Source organism: Podarcis raffonei, chromosome 13 (genome assembly GCF_027172205.1).
Source record: "Podarcis raffonei isolate rPodRaf1 chromosome 13, rPodRaf1.pri, whole genome shotgun sequence".
Taxonomy (NCBI): domain Eukaryota; kingdom Metazoa; phylum Chordata; class Lepidosauria; order Squamata; family Lacertidae; genus Podarcis; species Podarcis raffonei.
In genome coordinates this window covers 48,378,811-48,395,871 of record NC_070614.1, presented here as the reverse complement: position 1 = coordinate 48,395,871, position 17,061 = coordinate 48,378,811, and the positions used below count along the sequence as shown (strand labels likewise).

The 17,061-nt window shown below is 42.7% G+C and overlaps 1 protein-coding gene and 1 gene segment (V, D, J or C); one reads left to right on the top strand and one right to left on the bottom strand.

The window, feature by feature from the left end:
- The first annotated feature begins 4,305 nt into the window (after positions 1 to 4,305).
- LOC128399210 (vomeronasal type-2 receptor 26-like) lies at positions 4,306 to 11,446 on the top strand. The gene is made up of 5 exons (XM_053360458.1): positions 4,306 to 4,526; positions 5,150 to 5,441; positions 8,511 to 8,708; positions 9,825 to 9,951; positions 10,542 to 11,446. The coding sequence occupies exons 1-5, from the start codon at positions 4,306 to 4,308 to the stop codon at positions 11,444 to 11,446; spliced, it is 1,743 nt and encodes a 580-aa protein (XP_053216433.1).
- Positions 11,447 to 13,260: 1,814 nt separating this feature from the next.
- LOC128400591 (Ig heavy chain V region 914-like) lies at positions 13,261 to 13,920 on the bottom strand. The segment is given in 2 exon segments: positions 13,261 to 13,613; positions 13,694 to 13,920. Coding segments are annotated over 2 exon segments (381 nt in total).
- Positions 13,921 to 17,061: the final 3,141 nt, after the last annotated feature.

Below are 17,061 nucleotides of genomic sequence, written 5' to 3'. Positions count from 1 at the left end.
ACCATTTTGTGCCGTGAGCCTTGTGTTTCGTGCATCCCCATCCAAACTGAGAAACTGACACAGCAAATCGGTGTCACAAGTTAATGCCAAAATATCTTCTTTGTGTTTAATTCTCCAGTGATCATGTGTGGTTTGAGCAGTTTTCTTGAGTTAATTTTCTGCTATGGTCCAATGCAGTATATGTAGATGTAGCCTGGTAGATGAAGGGAACACAGTGGATGTAGCCTACCTTGATTTCAGCAAGGCATTTGACAAGGTGCCCCATGATATTCTTGTAAAGAAGCTGGTAAAATGCGGTCTTGACTTTGCTACCACTCAGTGGATTTGTAACTGGCTGACTGACCGAACCCAAAGGGTGCTCATCAATGGTTCCTCTTCATCCTGGAGAAGAGTGACTAGTGGGGTGCCACAGGGTTCTGTCTTGGGCCCGGTCTTATTCAACATCTTTATCAACGACTTGGATGATGGACTCAAGGGCATCCTGATCAAATTTGCAGATGACACCAAACTGGGAGGGGTGGCTAACACCCCAGAGGACAGGATCACACTTCAAAACGACCTTGACAGATTGGAGAACTGGGCCAAAACAAACAAGATGAATTTTAACAGGGAAAAATGTAAAGTATTGCACTTGGGCAAAAAAAATGAGAGGCACAAATACAAGATGGGTGACACCTGGCTTGAGAGCAGTACATGTGAAAAGGATCTAGGAGTCTTGGTTGACCACAAACTTGACATGAGCCAACAGTGTGACGCGGCAGCTAAAAAAGCCAATGCAATTCTGGGCTGCATCAATAGGAGTATAGCATCTAGATCAAGGGAAGTAATAGTGCCACTGTATTCTGCTCTGGTCAGACCTCACCTGGAGTACTGTGTCCAGTTCTGGGCGCCACAGTTCAAGAAGGACACTGACAAACTGGAACGTGTCCAGAGGAGGGCAACCAAAATGGTCAAAGGCCTGGAAACGATGCCTTATGAGGAACAGCTAAGGGAGCTGGGCATGTTTAGCCTGGAGAAAAGGAGGTTAAGGGGTGATATGATAGCCATGTTCAAATATATAAAAGGATGTCACATAGAGGAGGGAGAAAGGTTGTTTTCTCCTTCTCCAGAGAAGAGGACACAGAGCAATGGATCCAAACTGCAGGAAAGAAGATTCCACCTAAACATTAGGAAGAACTTCCTGACAGTAAGAGCTGTTTGACAGTGGAATTTGCTGCCAAGGAGTGTGGTGGAGTCTCCTTCTTTGGAGGTCTTTAAGCAGAGGCTTGACAACCATATGTCAGGAGTGTTCTGATGGTGTTTCCTGCTTGGCAGGGGGTTGGACTCGATGGCCCTTGTGGTCTCTTCCAACTCTATGATTCTATGATTCTATGATTTTATGTTGCTGCTGTTGTTGATGAGTTATCTGCAGTAGGGTCAGCAGAGTGGGACAGCAGTGCTTGCCTGATCTCCTCTCACTGCAGCTTATTGGGAAAGACAAGGCAGTGATAAGTTCAGTGCAGTGCACTAGTGGTAGCACCAGATGGGTTCTGTCAGTGTGTTAGTACTATGCCAATATCATTGCTTTCCTCACCCCTCTCACTGCTCCAACCTGTAGACCATTATGAATTATCTGCTATATACACAAATGGCACGTTGTCGCTTGTCTATTGTGATCCCCTGTGGTTGCTGGATATTATTAGGTACTGTCTGGAGATAGGGGGCTTATAGGTAGACAAAATAGTGGAAAGGGAAATATATATATGTGTAAGAGAGAAAGACAGAGGACTGATAGGCATAGGAAAGAGGGCCTTTTCTGTGGTGACTCCACACCTCTGGAACTCTCTACCTGGGAAGGGGATTGATCATGGGGGTTAGAAGGGCAATGCAAGTTTGGTGGGTAGCAAGGATGTCTGTAACAGAAAAATCATTAAGTCATGAGAACATTGGTTGAGCATCATGTACTAATTTTTGGGGGGACAAATTCTTGGTTTTAGTCTTAGCCTTTTTTATTATTTAAGATGTTTGGCAGGATTTCCAAATAAAGCATTTGTTTCCCTTCTCGTAATGTCTTCATTCAATCTGGTGCAGTTAACTCAATTTAGAGAGCTGCTATGGGCAAAGGGAAGTTTTTGTTAGGATTCAGATTCACTTCCTCTCACTGTGTCTCTTGCACAGTAATAAACAGCTGTGTCCTCAAGTTTTAGGCTGTTCATTTGCAGATATACCATGTTTGCAGAGTCGTCCTTGGAGATGGTGAAGCGCCCTCTCACTTGCTCAGCATAATATTGTGAACTTCCACCACAATCCCTTGCAATCCATTCTAGTCCCTTCCCTGGAGCCTGTCGTACCCAATCCATGCAGTAGCTGCTGAGGGTGAACCCAGAGGTTCAACAGGAGAGGCGGAGAAACTGTCTGGGCCTTTTGACATCTCCTCCAGACTCAACAAGCTGGATGTCTGCTTGGACACCGGAAAAGAAAGACTATAACTCTGTGAGTGGTGCACTCCCTTGTATCTGAAAAAATACCTTTGAAGGTTGCTAAAGTGAACACAAATGGAAACAAAAGCATCATGTCTTTCCTTGTCTGTGGGTGGGGGAGGTTAATTGGAAATGTGTTGGGCAAACAGGGTATGCCTTCTGATGTGGCTGGTGCAGCGAGATGTGGCCACTGATATAAAGAGAAAACAGCCTTCAAATTTACATACAGCTCATCATAAAGGGGCAAAGCAGTCCTTGAGTAACCCTTATCTCTTTATGCATACACACTCCACTTTAGATTTGGGAGGTGGCAAACAGTTGGTCACCATATCTATGGATAAGAACCAGGATAGGAATTATGGACACAAAGCATGGGCCAGCAAGAAAATCTAAGTCTAAATAAATTATAGCTGCTCATCCATGCAATAAATGATTGTAGAATCTGCTCTCTGTAACTTATGGATAGCCGATAGAAGCAATTTAAGTTTTCACATCTTTCCTTGAGAAGGGCTGTCCCTACCAGTAGGCAGAGTTAGGCAGCTGTTGTGGGAAAGGGATCAGCAGCAGAGTTTGGGAGACTGGAGGTTCCCTCCACCCCTTGAACTCGCCACATCCTCTCACACGTGGTAGGAGATGTTGTCCTTTGGCCCGTGTTGATTCAATTGCCAGTCTGGTTGATTTCTGAGCATGGGATGGAGGGAGGCCATTTGAATTTTAAACAATAAACAATGAGTAAACAATAAATCTGAACCCTGAAAACTTGCCTGATACAAGCTTCTCAATATAGCATTTTAAATGCTATACATACAAACATTACATTTCATGCATAATAAACTTTTATCTTTAACACAGTTACCTTAGCATATATGGAATATTTGTGTATCAAAGTGCTTCTCTAACCTACGTGGTCACAGCATTCTGCATCAGCTGCAGCTTCTGGACCAATCCCAATGGAAGTCCCACATACACCACATTCTAGGGTTGCCATATTTCATGAAACGGGGGGAATCACCCCCTAAGCTTTTTGGAAGACCACCTTAAACCCGCGGAGCTTTTTGTTTGGAAATTTGCCCCTAAAAGGCAAAGAGTGTCCAAACTACCTCAGGTTGGGCTGGGAAGACCCAAGGAGATTTGAATTGTTATCTATGCTGAATTCAAAACTCGGATGGGGTTTGGGACTTGGGTAGAAACCTAATGAGGTAGCAAGAGCCCTTCCATTTAATGCTCATCCTGTATATACTTGTAAATACAAAATAATATATCACATCAAACCCTCAGCCTCTGCTGACTTTCATGGTAAGGTAGCCAAACCAAACATAGGTGCTGGCACATGAAATCTCTTATCCTGTGAAGTTAGAGTGCACATAACAAAATGATCTAGAAATTCCTTATGTTATACTGAAGGGAAAGCAAAAATAGGCCTGAGGTATAGCTGCCAGCTACAGCCTGAAAAAAAGGGTTACTGAGGAAATAGAGAACTCATGTTTCATAAGCTAAAGGTCCCCCCTCATTTGTTCCTATGTCTTAGCTCTCCTGTTATTTTTCATTGAGATCATTGTGAACCCATCTGCTATCTGCTTTTCCATGAGGGAGTAAAAGAGTGGAGAAACATGTTTACTGGTGCCATTCAGAGACCAGACTTTGCACAAGTAATTACTCCTGCAATTACCTCAAATAATGGATTCTCCATGACAACCTCAAGCAGTTTTCCCAAATCTGAATGTGGTTATATACCTTGAATTTGTGCTAATCATCTGATCAAATCAGTGCAGTGCTGTTCCCCTCAAGGCTTGCTAACTGACATGTTAAAGAAAAGTTATAAGGAAGTTGATGACTATCTGTAGAGATGGCTGCTTTGGTGGTGGTGTTGCTACTTTTGTTATCACACATGGTGTGCAAGGCAAATACCATTACATGCCCTAGAAGTGATGCCCTCCCAGTGCCTCATGAGTGGTATCAACCCGAAGGTCTCATTATTGGTGGGATTACGTCTCAGATCCTTTTTCTTTCCTACAAAGTGTCCTTCCAGGTCCACCCTTCTGAGGAACAAGGCTTTGATGTTCCAATGTAAGAGATTCCTTCCCTGCCTCCTGGGTTCATGTGAGCTTGGAAACCTATGGATTTTAGTACAGGAATTAAAATTCTGAAAGAGCATAAATGGTGTTCTTGTTTATAGCTAGCTCCCATCATAAGAACATGTGGAGATCATATTCCTGATCACAACTAGAGCAGTTACACAACTAGAGCAGATTCTCCAATATCCTGCACCCATAACAGCCAAACAGTTGACTGAGATGATAAACTGTGAATGTTTAAATAAAATGAAGGCTATGGCGGACTCTCCTTCATTAGAAGTGGGTATTAGAGTATGTTCTCTAGTTGCTTAGCAGAGTGCTTTTGGTTTAATCTTCTAACTGGGAAATCAACTCAGCATAGTTAGGGACAGTTGTTAAGGACTATGCAGGCTGTTAGCTTATACTAACCTAGATTTTACCAGAGTGGAACATACAAAGTAAAAAGATAAATTTAGAGAGAAACTGGATGGAACACATGTCAAATTGAAATGGATTTGCAATTTACTGCTTTTTCCATCTCCTTCTCTTGTTTTCAGTCACATCTAGCACTGTGATAAAATATTTCGCACTCACTGTAGAATTTAGTTGTGAAAGAGCTTATGATTTTCTTTGCAGAATGGTGACAAAGTTCTATCAGCATGTCCTGGCCTTGGTGTTTGCTATAAAAGCGATAAATGAGAATCCCAAAGTCTTGCCCAATGTCACACTTGGATTCCACATCTACGACAGTTACTACATTGAGAGGATGACCTATCGTACCATTCTGGATCTGCTCTTCAAATCACATACATTTCTCCCCAACTATGCATGTGGCACGCAGAAAAACCTAATAGCCATTATTGGGGGCCTTGCCTCTGATATCTCCTTTCATATGGCCGACATCTTAAGTCTCTACAAGATCCCACAGGTAAGATCCTTGCACTATGAACTGGGTCCTTCACAAAATCCAACATGCAACTCCATATTTTATTGATATTCGTGGAGAGATTGTGTAGCTGACACAGAGGGAGAAATATGACTGTTTAGAAAATAAAATTATAATGTTTGAAAAACCAAATAAAACTGGCTTCATACAGTTGGGGGACACAGTATGTGGAAGATGGCATTCTCCCACTCATCCACCCCCCATAGGCCTTTTCTGAGTGCCCCCCTGCACTACATTCTTCAATATAGATACTATAAATGAGCAGGAAATTCCCTGGGAGTGTCTGGCAGATTAATTTTCCATCTGTGTTTCCCAGGCATCATATTGCCAAATTTGAAGCCGAGGATTGAACAAACACATTTCAACCAGAGCTGGAAATATAGATTGGTATTTTACTTCCCCAAATCTTGATTCCATAAAAAGGGAGCTCACAGAATGGTTTGGCTAAAAACATCTCTAAAGTAGCTGTGCATTCCTTTTTAGCTCACATATGGTTCATTTGCTCCAGAGCAAAGTGTCACAACACAGGCCCGTTCCTTTTATAGCATGGTTGCAAATGAGACCCACCAATATACAGGGATCATCTGGTTACTGCAACATTTTAGATGGACCTGGATTGGGCTTCTTGCTGTGGATGATGAAAGCGGAGACCATTTCTTGCAGACCCTGGAGCCATTGCTTTCTCAAAATGGAATATGCACAGCTTTTTCAGAAAGAATCCCAAACCAAGGCAATTTCCATGGCCTTGAAGTTCTTAATGATCAGGCCCAAAATATTTACAAGCCTTTCATGGATATGAAAGCGAGAACATTTATTATATATGGTGAAACAATGACTGTAATGTGGCTGATCACTTTAATTGTTGTAGTTGCTCCTGAATATAAGGAAAACACTTCAATTGGAAAGGTGTGGATCATGACAGCCCAGATTGATTTTTCAGTAACTGGTCTCATAAGGGGTTGGGATTTTGAAATATTTGAAGGCACAATTTCCTTTGCAATTCACTCAGAAGAACCTTTAGGGTTCCAGACATATCTTCAGAATGTAAGGCTTCATTGGTCACAAGGAGATGGTTTCCTCAAGGACTTCTGGGAGCAAGCATTCAACTGTTCATTTCCAAATCCTGAAGCAGCAGCAAAAATTGATAGAACATGTACTGGAGAGGAGAAGCTGGAGAGACTTCCAGGGGCTGTTTTTGAAATGCGCATGACTGGCCACAGCTATGGTATCTACAATGCTGCCTATTCTGTGGCTCATGCTTTGCATGCCTTGCACTCATCTAGATTCAATAAGAGAGAAAAGATGAGGGGTAAAAGAATTCAACTTCACGATTTCCAACCTTGGCAGGTAATGTCTCCACTATGAAATTGCTTTATTTTTTTATAAACCACTTTGGCATTGTTGTTTTCATGGTCAAGTAGAAGATCTGTCTATATCTATCTATCATCTATCTATCTATCTATCTATCTATCTATCTATCTATCTATCTATCTATCTATCATCTATCTATCAATCATCTATCTATCTATCTATCTATCATCTATCATCTATCTATCTATCATCTATCTTTCATCTATCTATCTATCATCTATCGAATCTCCTGGCCTGCAGGCATGACAATTTTTGTCTCTACCAAACGTTCAAACATCAAATAAAGCAATCCAGAACAAAAGGTTACTGGAAAAAGTCAAATATAAAGTATACATTAAAAGCATCACATTAACAAGAAGGTAGAATAATACCTTAAAGATTTCAGAAGAAAACAGTACAAAGGAGGTCAAGTACAGAGTGCACATTGAAAGCAGCAAAGCTAACAAAAGAATAACATATTAGCATAAGCCTAGAACACGTATGCTGCTGTTGCTGCCAATCTTTGCAATGGTGGTTCATGTTAGGCAGCAGTTGAGGAAGCTCAGGCTCAATGACCCAGCACTGCACTAAGAGACTGCACTATGAAAACTACTCTATTCTGAACTTAAAAATGGAAAGCGTAATGCTGGTGGTCAACAAAATAGGTTTGAAGACTCTCTCAAGGCAATTCTTTAAAATATGTAGTATAAACACCGAGAACTGAGAAAACCTGGCCTGTGAGTGCTCCAATTGGAGAACAGCCGTTACCCAAGGTTTCATGGGCTTTGAAGATGCTCAAACTCTGGACAAAAGGGAGAAACATGCTAAGAGGAAGGCACGCTTGGCAAATCCACACCGTGATCAACTCCCATCTAGAAATAAACATCCCCACTGTGGAAGGACATGTGGATCGAGAATTGGCCTCCACGTCACTTACGGACTCTTTGCTAAAACCATCTTCTTGGAAGTCAATCTTACTCAGCGATGAGTGATCGCCAAAGAAGAAGAAGAAGCACTAAGAGACAGCCAAGATGGTCTCAGGCCTCTTCAGGAGCCTCAGCTTTTGCAGATGCTCCAGGTGTCCCCATTTTCCAGGCACAGTCCCACATTTACAGAAGCCGTCCCGGTTTCTGATTTGATCCCAGAATGTCCAGCTTTTCCTTAGGATGTCTCTATTTTCATTGGAGAAATGTAGGAGGTATGCTTTTGTATCTGGAGTCAATTGGGGCGCTGCCATCCAAGGCCAGATGGGAAAAGGTCTGCAAAGACAAGGAGCAGGTCTTCCAGGACTCAAAGCCAAAATGGTTTTAGTTTAGCTCTGATCGTTTTGATGCTGTTCTTTGCTGATGTCTCCTGTTTTCTTTGCTGCATCACTTTTGTTTTACGACAAATTGTAAAGTTATTTTTCTTTTCAGCTTAAGGATATCATAGAAAGGGTGTCACAGTTAAATACTGAAGAGTACAAATAACAGTAGGTAGTACTCATTGACAAAGTCTGTGGTTTCTGTTTTCCACTTAGATATTTGATGGGGCAGAAAGAGAGATAGGAGAAAGAGAATCTATACATTTTCAGTACTCTACACCTGCAAATTTATTGCATCTTCATCAAAAAAATTGGACAGTCTCCACTAAATGACAACAGTAATAATAATATTAAGTATATACTTCTTTCTTTTTTTTTACTTTTTCTCTGTTAACTAGCTCCACCCATTTCTTCAAGACATTTCATTTAACAACTCAGCTAGAGAACTGGTAACTTTTAATGACAAGAGGGAAATAGGAGCTGGATTTGACATCATGAACATGGTCATGTTCCCCAACAACTCTTTTGTTCAAGTGAAGGTTGGAAGGGTGGATCCCAAAGAAGGACACAAATTCCTCATCAGTGATGATAGGATTGTATGGCATAGGCGGTTTAACCAGGTGTGGATTCCAGGGCATTCTCTTGGGCTATTTCATTATTAGGGCAGATTATCTGAGGGTCAGAAATTTACACTACAAAGCAACTTATTGTGCCAATGGTAATTAGGCACTGTTAATGTCAGATTTAAAAAAACAAACAAAATATCCATTTGAGGTGTTGAATATCTCTGTTCTTCCCATCAATTGAAAGCAGTTGTATGTTTACTGTGGAGTTGCAAATATTGTCTAGGCCTTAATGAATTTCGGCCAGTTATCATTACTTCATGGTCCAAACCTGGACTATACATCACCAGTTGGCCATCACGTTTCTATGATGCACTGAGTAGAAATAGTCATCCTTTTTATCTGGTCTTCAACTTCTCATCAGTCAAGCAATTGATGCACACATGCGGTTTTAATTTAAATGGGGGACCCCCCTAAACCCTAGGAATGAAGAAATGTTAGAATTTTGTTTAATTGGGATTTGGATGAAAGTAAGAGCAAATCTGTTCACATGACAAAAGGTGCTGACGGGTCATTAGAAAGAAATGCTTTGGCCTGGGGAGTCAGATGTTACCAAGGTGATGCGGTGTTTGTTTGAGGGGTAAGGAATGGGATTTTTCAAGCAAGGGTAGCTGGGCAGATGAAGCAAGAAGAAGAGCTCAGATCCATGTCTGGGGGAAGCTGTTTGCAGGCATTGCTGCAGAGATGCCTTGTACTTCAAAGCTGCACTGCTGTGGGGTACAAGTCCCTCTTGAAATGACCATGCTGTAAGATGTGGACTCCCTGCATGCAGACTGAAGGTGTGAATAGTTGAATAAACCATATTTCTTAAAGCCATGGCAGTTTCTGCCATATCTTCAGTTCTCCAAAGGAACACAGACCCTTGGTGAGTGCTTGGGACCCCATGGGCTCTTGCCACTGCTCGGCAGAGACAGGAGAAAGCACCCAACGTTTGTAACAAAACTCTTTGGCATGCGCAGTGAAAGACTGGCAGATTGTTGCCTTTACTGTGCTCCCTGTTCTTCAGTGTCAAATCATTGTATTTCAATTTACAGTTAGCTGGTTTTTAAATAACAATTCTGCTCCCCCTCATTCTTTTTCTATGGATAGGTGCTTCCCCTTTCTGTGTGTACTCATTCTTGCCATGCTGGCAATCAGAAAAAAGCGAAGGAAGGGGAAAAGTTCTGTTGCTTCGATTGTGGTCCATGCCCGGAAGGGAAGATTTCTGATCAAGAGGGTAAGTGACATGATGCACAATGTACTCCAGCTTCGAGTGTTAAAGTGAAAACTTCAATTGGTCCAAAATGCAGAAGCCAGATTAGGGGCTGGGGTTTCATTTTGACCTTGTATGTCAATGACTGGGTGGATGAGGGAGAGCAGTGGGTACCCCCTGCCCACAACACCCCAAGGATGGCATAGAAGAAGAAGACTTAGATCCTGGATCCTGGTGGTGGGGCACTGGGGAGCAGTCTGGGGAAGGGACAAGCTGGGAGATCCTAAAATTTGTGAGGTTTAAGCGATCAAGGGGGGTAAGAGGAAGGAGCCCCTTCTAGGACAGAGGTAAGAAAAATGGAGTGTGATTCGAGTGTAAAGTGATGCACACTGGAAAAAATATTATGTTTCATTTATATGCCCATGTGGTATTCTTAATGTTTTATAGCTCCCTGGGTTCTTTGGATAAAAGGCACACACACATGGGGGGGGGAAGAGGGTATGATTTTTTGATTTGAGCAATATGAGCTAGCCTCAAGCTGAAAGACAGTTGTGGCCATTGGCTCCAATTGATACATGCCTTTTCAGTAAAATGGTAACTCCTCTTTTTTCCAGATATGGATGACTGTTTCAATTGCCCAGAAAAACAATATGCAGGCAAAGAAAAAGATAAATGCATTCCCAAGTCAATAAGTTTTCTGTCCTATGAAGAGCCTTTAGGGATCAGTTTAACTTTGGTTACTCTTTCTTTCATCTTAATTACAGCTATGGTGATTGGAATTTTTATTAAGCACAAAGATACCCCCATAGTCAAAGCCAACAACCGGGACCTCACCTACATTCTCCTTCTTTCCCTCCTGCTCTGCTTCCTCTGCTCTTTTCCGTTCATTGGGCAGCCTCAGAAGATGTCCTGCCTTTTCCGACAATCCTCTTTTGGAATCATCTTTTCAGTGGCTGTCTCTTGCGTCTTAGCCAAAACCATCACTGTGGTTTTGGCTTTCATGGCCACCAAGCCAGGCTCCAACATGAGGAAGTGGGTGGGGAAAAGGGTGACCAACTCCACTGTGGTTTCCTCCTTCCTCATTCAAGCTGCCATTTGTGCCACGTGGCTGGCAAGGTCTCCTCCATTTCCAGATTTGGACATGCATTCGCTGCCAGAAGAAATTGTAGCAGAATGCAATGAAGGCTCTGTCCTCATGTTCTATCTTGTCTTGGGCTACCTTGGACTTCTGGCTACCATCAGCTTCATTGTGGCTTTCCTGGCAAGGAAGCTGCCAGACACATTCAATGAAGCCAAGTTCATCACTTTCAGCATGTTGATGTTCTGCAGCGTTTGGTTGTCCTTTGTTCCAACATACTTGAGCACCAAAGGGAAATACATGGTTGCTGTGGAGATCTTCTCCATCTTGGCCTCCACTGCTGGCTTACTTGGCTGCATCTTTTCCCCCAAATGTTACATTATTCTGCTGAGGCCTGAGCTGAACAGCAGGGAGCAGCTAATAAGGAGAAGAACCAGATAACTCTAGCTTGATCCTATTACATCATTTGGAATGGAGACAGAGGGTACAGTCCAGCATCTGGGTTGGAATACTATCTATGCCAATCCAATCTATTCTGCTCATCTCAAAAAAAGGAGGGGATATGAGGCGGTATTGTGCATCAATGTAGAACAGATAATAAAACCAGTCATTCTATGCAGTGGTACCTTGGTTTACAAACATAATCCATTTTGGAGGTCCGGTTGTAAACCAAAACAGTTTGTAACCCAAGGCGCTTTCGCCAATGGGGCCTCTCCCCTAAAATTGGTTGTATTAATAAAAAAAGGTTGTAATTCTTGAATAAACATTCACAAACTTTTTATTGATAATAACCAGCTAGACAAATTAAGGATCTATGCAATTTTGTAACATGCAGAGAATAGCAGAGAATCAACTGAAATAGTTTGTAACCCAAGGCGCGCTTTCACCAATGGGGCCTCCCCCCCAAAATTAGTTGTAATAAAAATAAAAAGGGTTGTATTCCTAAAAAAGGGGCACACACTTCTGGGTTTTACATCGTTATAATCCAAAACAGTTGTAATCCAAAGTAGTTGCAAACCAAGGTCCCACTGTAACTTCTCCCCACCCCCCAAGTACTTTTATGTATTTAACTTTTATAATTTAGGACAATGCTCCATTGTAGCTACATCATCAGATGATGAGCTCATATAATGAAATTCCTGTATTTGAAATTTCTGTTTTGCTTTTCTAATGTTCTGTCATTTACTGGTAGACAGCAGAATTCAGGGTGAAATTAAGTTACCCACGAAAGGGACAGGTAGCTGTTGAGATGGTAATCATTGCACATCATGAATTATGTTAGGTTTCCTCTTGTCAATACAGTAAGCTTCATTAATATGTGGCCCTGACATTCTGGATCCTACCCCCAAACTGATGCCAAAGTTTAGTGCTAGTTTAGTGCCATTTTGTGCTGTGAGCCTTGTGTTTCGTGCAGCCCCACCCAAACTGAGAAACTGACACAGCAAATCGGGGTCAAAAGTTAATGCCAAAAATTCTTCTTTGTGCTTAATTCTGCAGAGATCATGTGTGGTTTGAGCAGTTTTCTTGAGTTAATTTTCTGCTATGGTCTAATGCAGTAAATGTTGCTGTTGTTGTGGATGAGTTATCTGCAGTAGGGTCAGCAGAGTGGGACAGCAGTGCTTGCCTGATCTCCTCTCACTGCAGCTTATTGGGAAAGACAAGGCAGTGATAAGGTCAGTGCAGTGCACACTAGTGTTAGCACCAGATGGGTTCTGTCAGTGTGTTAGTACTATGCCAATATCATTGCTTTCCTCACCCCTCTCACTGCTCCAACTTGTAGACCATTATGAATTATCTGCTACATACACAAATGGCACGTTGTTGCTTGTCCATTGTGATCCCCTGTGGTTGCTGGATATTATTAGGTACTGTCTGGGGATAGGGGGCTTATAGGTAGACAAAATAGTGGAAAGGGAAATATATATATGTGTAAGAGAGAAAGACAGAGGACTGATAGGCATAGGAAAGAGGGCCTTTTCTGTGGTGACTCCACACCTCTGGAACTCTCTACCTGGGAAGGGGATTGATCATGGGGGTTAGAAGGGCAATGCAAGTTTGGTGGGTAGCAAGGATGTCTGTAACAGAAAAATCATTAAGTCATGAGAACATTGGTTGACATCATGTACTAATTTTTGGGGGGACAAATTCTTGGTTTTAGTCTTAGCCTTTTTTATTATTTAAGATGTTTGGCAGGATTTCCAAATAAAGCATTTGTTTCCCTTCTTGTAATGAACTCAATTTAGAGAGCTGCTATGGGCAAAGGGAAGTTTTTGTTAGGATTCAGATTCACTTCCTCTCACTGTGTCTCTTGCACAGTAATAAACAGCTGTGTCCTCAAGTTTCAGGCTGTTCATTTGCAGATATACCATGTTTGCAGAGTTGTCCTTGGAGATGGTGAAGCGCCCTCTCACTTGCTCAGCATAATATTGTGAACTTCCACCACAATCCCTTGCAATCCATTCCAGTCCCTTCCCTGGAGCCTGTCGTACCCAATCCATGCAGTAGTTGCTGAGGGTGAACCCAGAGGTTCGACAGGAGAGGCGGAGAGACTCTCCGGGCCTTTTGACATCTCCTCCAGACTCAACAAGCTGGATGTCTGCTTGGACACCTGAAAAGAAAGAATGTTTCTAAGAGATCTGCTTCATATAACTCTGTGAATGGTACTCTCCCCTGTATCTGAAAAAATACCTTTGAAGGCTGCTAAAGTGAACACAAATTGAAACCAAAGCATCATTTCTTTCCTTGTCTTTGGGGTGGGGGAGGTCAAGTGGAAACGTGTTCAGCAAACAGGGTGTGTCTCCTGATGTGGCTGGTGCAGGGAGATGTGACCACTGATATAAAGAGGAAACAGCCTTCAAATTTACATACAGCTCAGCATAAAGGGGCAAAGCAGCCCTTGAGTAACCCTTATCCCTTAATGCAAACACACTCCACTTAAGATTTGGAAGGCGGCAAACAGCTGGTCACCATATCTATGGATAAGAACCAGGATGAGAATTATGGACACAAAGCATGGGTCAGCAAGAAAATCTAAATCTATATAAGTCCGTTCTTAAACTGAATCCATTCTTAAACCAAGGCGTGCTTTCCCTAATGAGGCCTCCCGCTGCTGGTGCCCTTCCCCAGTTCAGCTTCCATTCATAGATCGAGGTAAAGTTCCATTCATAGATCGAGGTAAAGAAGTAAATGCTCCAGTGTTTGAATGTTTTTCAGAAGCCAAACGTCCGACGCAGCTTCCGCTGAGTGCAGGAATCTCTTGCAACCATTCGGAATCCACAATTCAGTTGTTGAACATTTCGGAACCGAACTCGCTTCCGGAACATATTACGTTTGACAACAGTGGTTTGACTGTATACTACAAAGGTGTTCCAGCTCTCCCTAAGTCATGAAGCTTAATGGGTGACCTTTGGCGAGTCACCATCTCTCAGCCTAACGTGCCATTTCCCACGTACACCACCTTGAGCTATTTGGAAGAAAAGGTGGTATATAAAGGTAAAAATGCATAAATAAAATGTAAACAATTCTGTCAATATATTTTGATATTCAAAAGGTGTCCCAACTCTCCATAAAATTCTGTCCCTTCCTTTCTCTCTGTCTTGGAATCTAAGAAGGCATCTTAGTAACTTGCTTAGTTAGTAAGTAACTTAGTGTATTCTACCTACCTTTCAGCCAACATTATGTATATTTCTATCCATTGTAATCAACAGGCTTGGGGTTAAGGAACCAGCCCCCGCCCTTTGAAAACTTGTTTGGAGCCACACATTTGATTGTTTTTTTTGGGGGGGGGGGACTGATTCCCCCCCGAAGTTCAAAATACATGGCAATTATAAAGTCTAGTCTGGCTTTTAGAAAGCTGGATAACACTGCCTCAGTTTTCATTGGAAATTTTTTGAGGGAAAGGCTATAGAGGATAAAGTGTCTTCCATGAAGAGGTTTCAACCAAACGGCTGAGAAAATAATCAGCATTGCAGTTGAAACCACAAAACCACCATGTTATCCACCTCCTAGGCAATAGAATCATATTTACAACTCTGCTGCCCTCTTGCGAAAGACAAGGGGAGGAATTTTTATGAAGAGATGCAACTAATGCACACGACTGCAGCTTGAGCATTGCTAGAGCAATTCACTGTTACAAATCCTTGTACTATCTGGACCAGGTGATTTGACCTTCACCGATACTGGTTTATAAACATTGATGGTAAGGACCAGCCAATTTTCTTCTGCTTCTCCCCCCACCTCTATTTCTAAGGTTACATGTGATGGGGGCTTTGGAGTTCCTGGATCCAACATGACCAAACTGTGGGAGGCAGTGGAAAACAGGAGTGCCTGGCGTGCTCTGGTCCATGGGGTCACGAACAGTTGGACATGACTAAATGACTAAACAAGGACAGATCCCACATGGCACTACTTCAAGATGAACCCTTTGCCCCCAGTATCACCACACTCCTTTTGCTCATGTTTTGGCTATGCCCAAATGACACCATCATCCTTTTATAGACAGTCCATGTTGCAAGGACCTCCCCACCTCCCACTCACTCAGTATTTTAAAATATTTAGAAATCTCTGGCTTAATACAGAATCCAAAGGTACTGGGTGGCTCTACTGGTTCCCTTTGGCTAAGCAGAATAGAATAGAATAGAATATCATTTATTACGGCCATAGGCCCATACAGGTAAAAACAACACATAAATAACAGTTTGTGCCGTAAGGAGGAAAAAACGATCGCTAAAACACCACTATAACAATAAAATACTATAAAATGGAAAGGCATGCTACGCCTTAATTAGCTTGTAGAGCTCCTTGGCGTCGCTTTTGGGAAAGGACAGCAACTAGGAACCTAGCCACCTTCAGGGTTGTGTGGGTATCCTTGTCCTGCAAGATTTGGGCAAGGTGGAATTTTGGTGGGGTACCCTCTAGTTTCTGTATGATTGATCCCAACAAATTTGCCCGTGGCACATTAAACAAGGGGCAAGTGAACATAATGTGCTGGAGCGACTCCGGCGTCACCTTATCACATTCACACACGGCGGGGGCTTGGCCCTTTGAGAACCTATGTCTCAGGACATTAGAGGGAAAAACGTTAAACCTCGCTTTGGTGAAGGCCAGTCTATGGGCAACAGTCGAAAGGGAGGAGAGGTATGATGGAACGCAGTAAGTTAAAGTGATACCAATGTTCTGGGGCGAACAAACACCTCCCCCCAGCATATAATTTCGCTGTAAATCGATGTCATCCAGTCTTTGGCGGATCAGTCTCTGAGCAGTGATTTGGTCTAGTTTTAGGGAATCTGAGGGAGAGATTCCATAACTCAGGAGTTTGGCATGAATTCTACTAGTCCAAAGGCTAGAGAATTCATCTCGCCATAAGCATTGGGCAAGGTAATGGTTTGGTAATCTATGCCACAATGATAACCAGAAATTGAAGACTTGCTTCCACAGGCAAGTTTCTAAGGATGCGACCTTCAATTCTAGTCGCATGGCTGCGTTGCTTACGCACAGGGGGAGCATTAGGAGCCGACGTAGGAATTGGCTTTGCAGAGTCTCAAGGGGAGCGAGATCTGTCATCACGGCCCAGAGCGGGGCAGCATAAGCAAGCACGGCAACCACTTTTGCCTTAAACACCTTTAGGGCCGAGGGAACATGCAAAGCTCCGTCCGAAAAGAAGAATCGGAGGAGCGCATATGACAAGGTTTTGGCCTTATTAAGTAGGTGTTGAATGTGAGCTTTCCACCCCAAATTGTATTGGAAAATAACACCTAGGTATTGAAATTTTAGGACTTGCTCTATTTTTGCCCCACCAAGCTTCCATTTGTATAATCTCCGGCTTCTGGAGAAGATCAGGATCTTGGACTTGGCATGGTTGATGGTTAATTGATTGAGTTGACAATACGTGGCAAAGATCAGGCTAAGCAGAATATAGCTTAAAGGTAAAGGTAAAGGTCCAGTCACGGATGACTCTGGGGTTGCGCATTCATCTCTCCCTATAGGCCGAGGGAGCCGGTGTTTGTCCGCAGACAGCTTCCAGGTCATGTGGCCAGCATGACTAAGCGGTTTCTGGC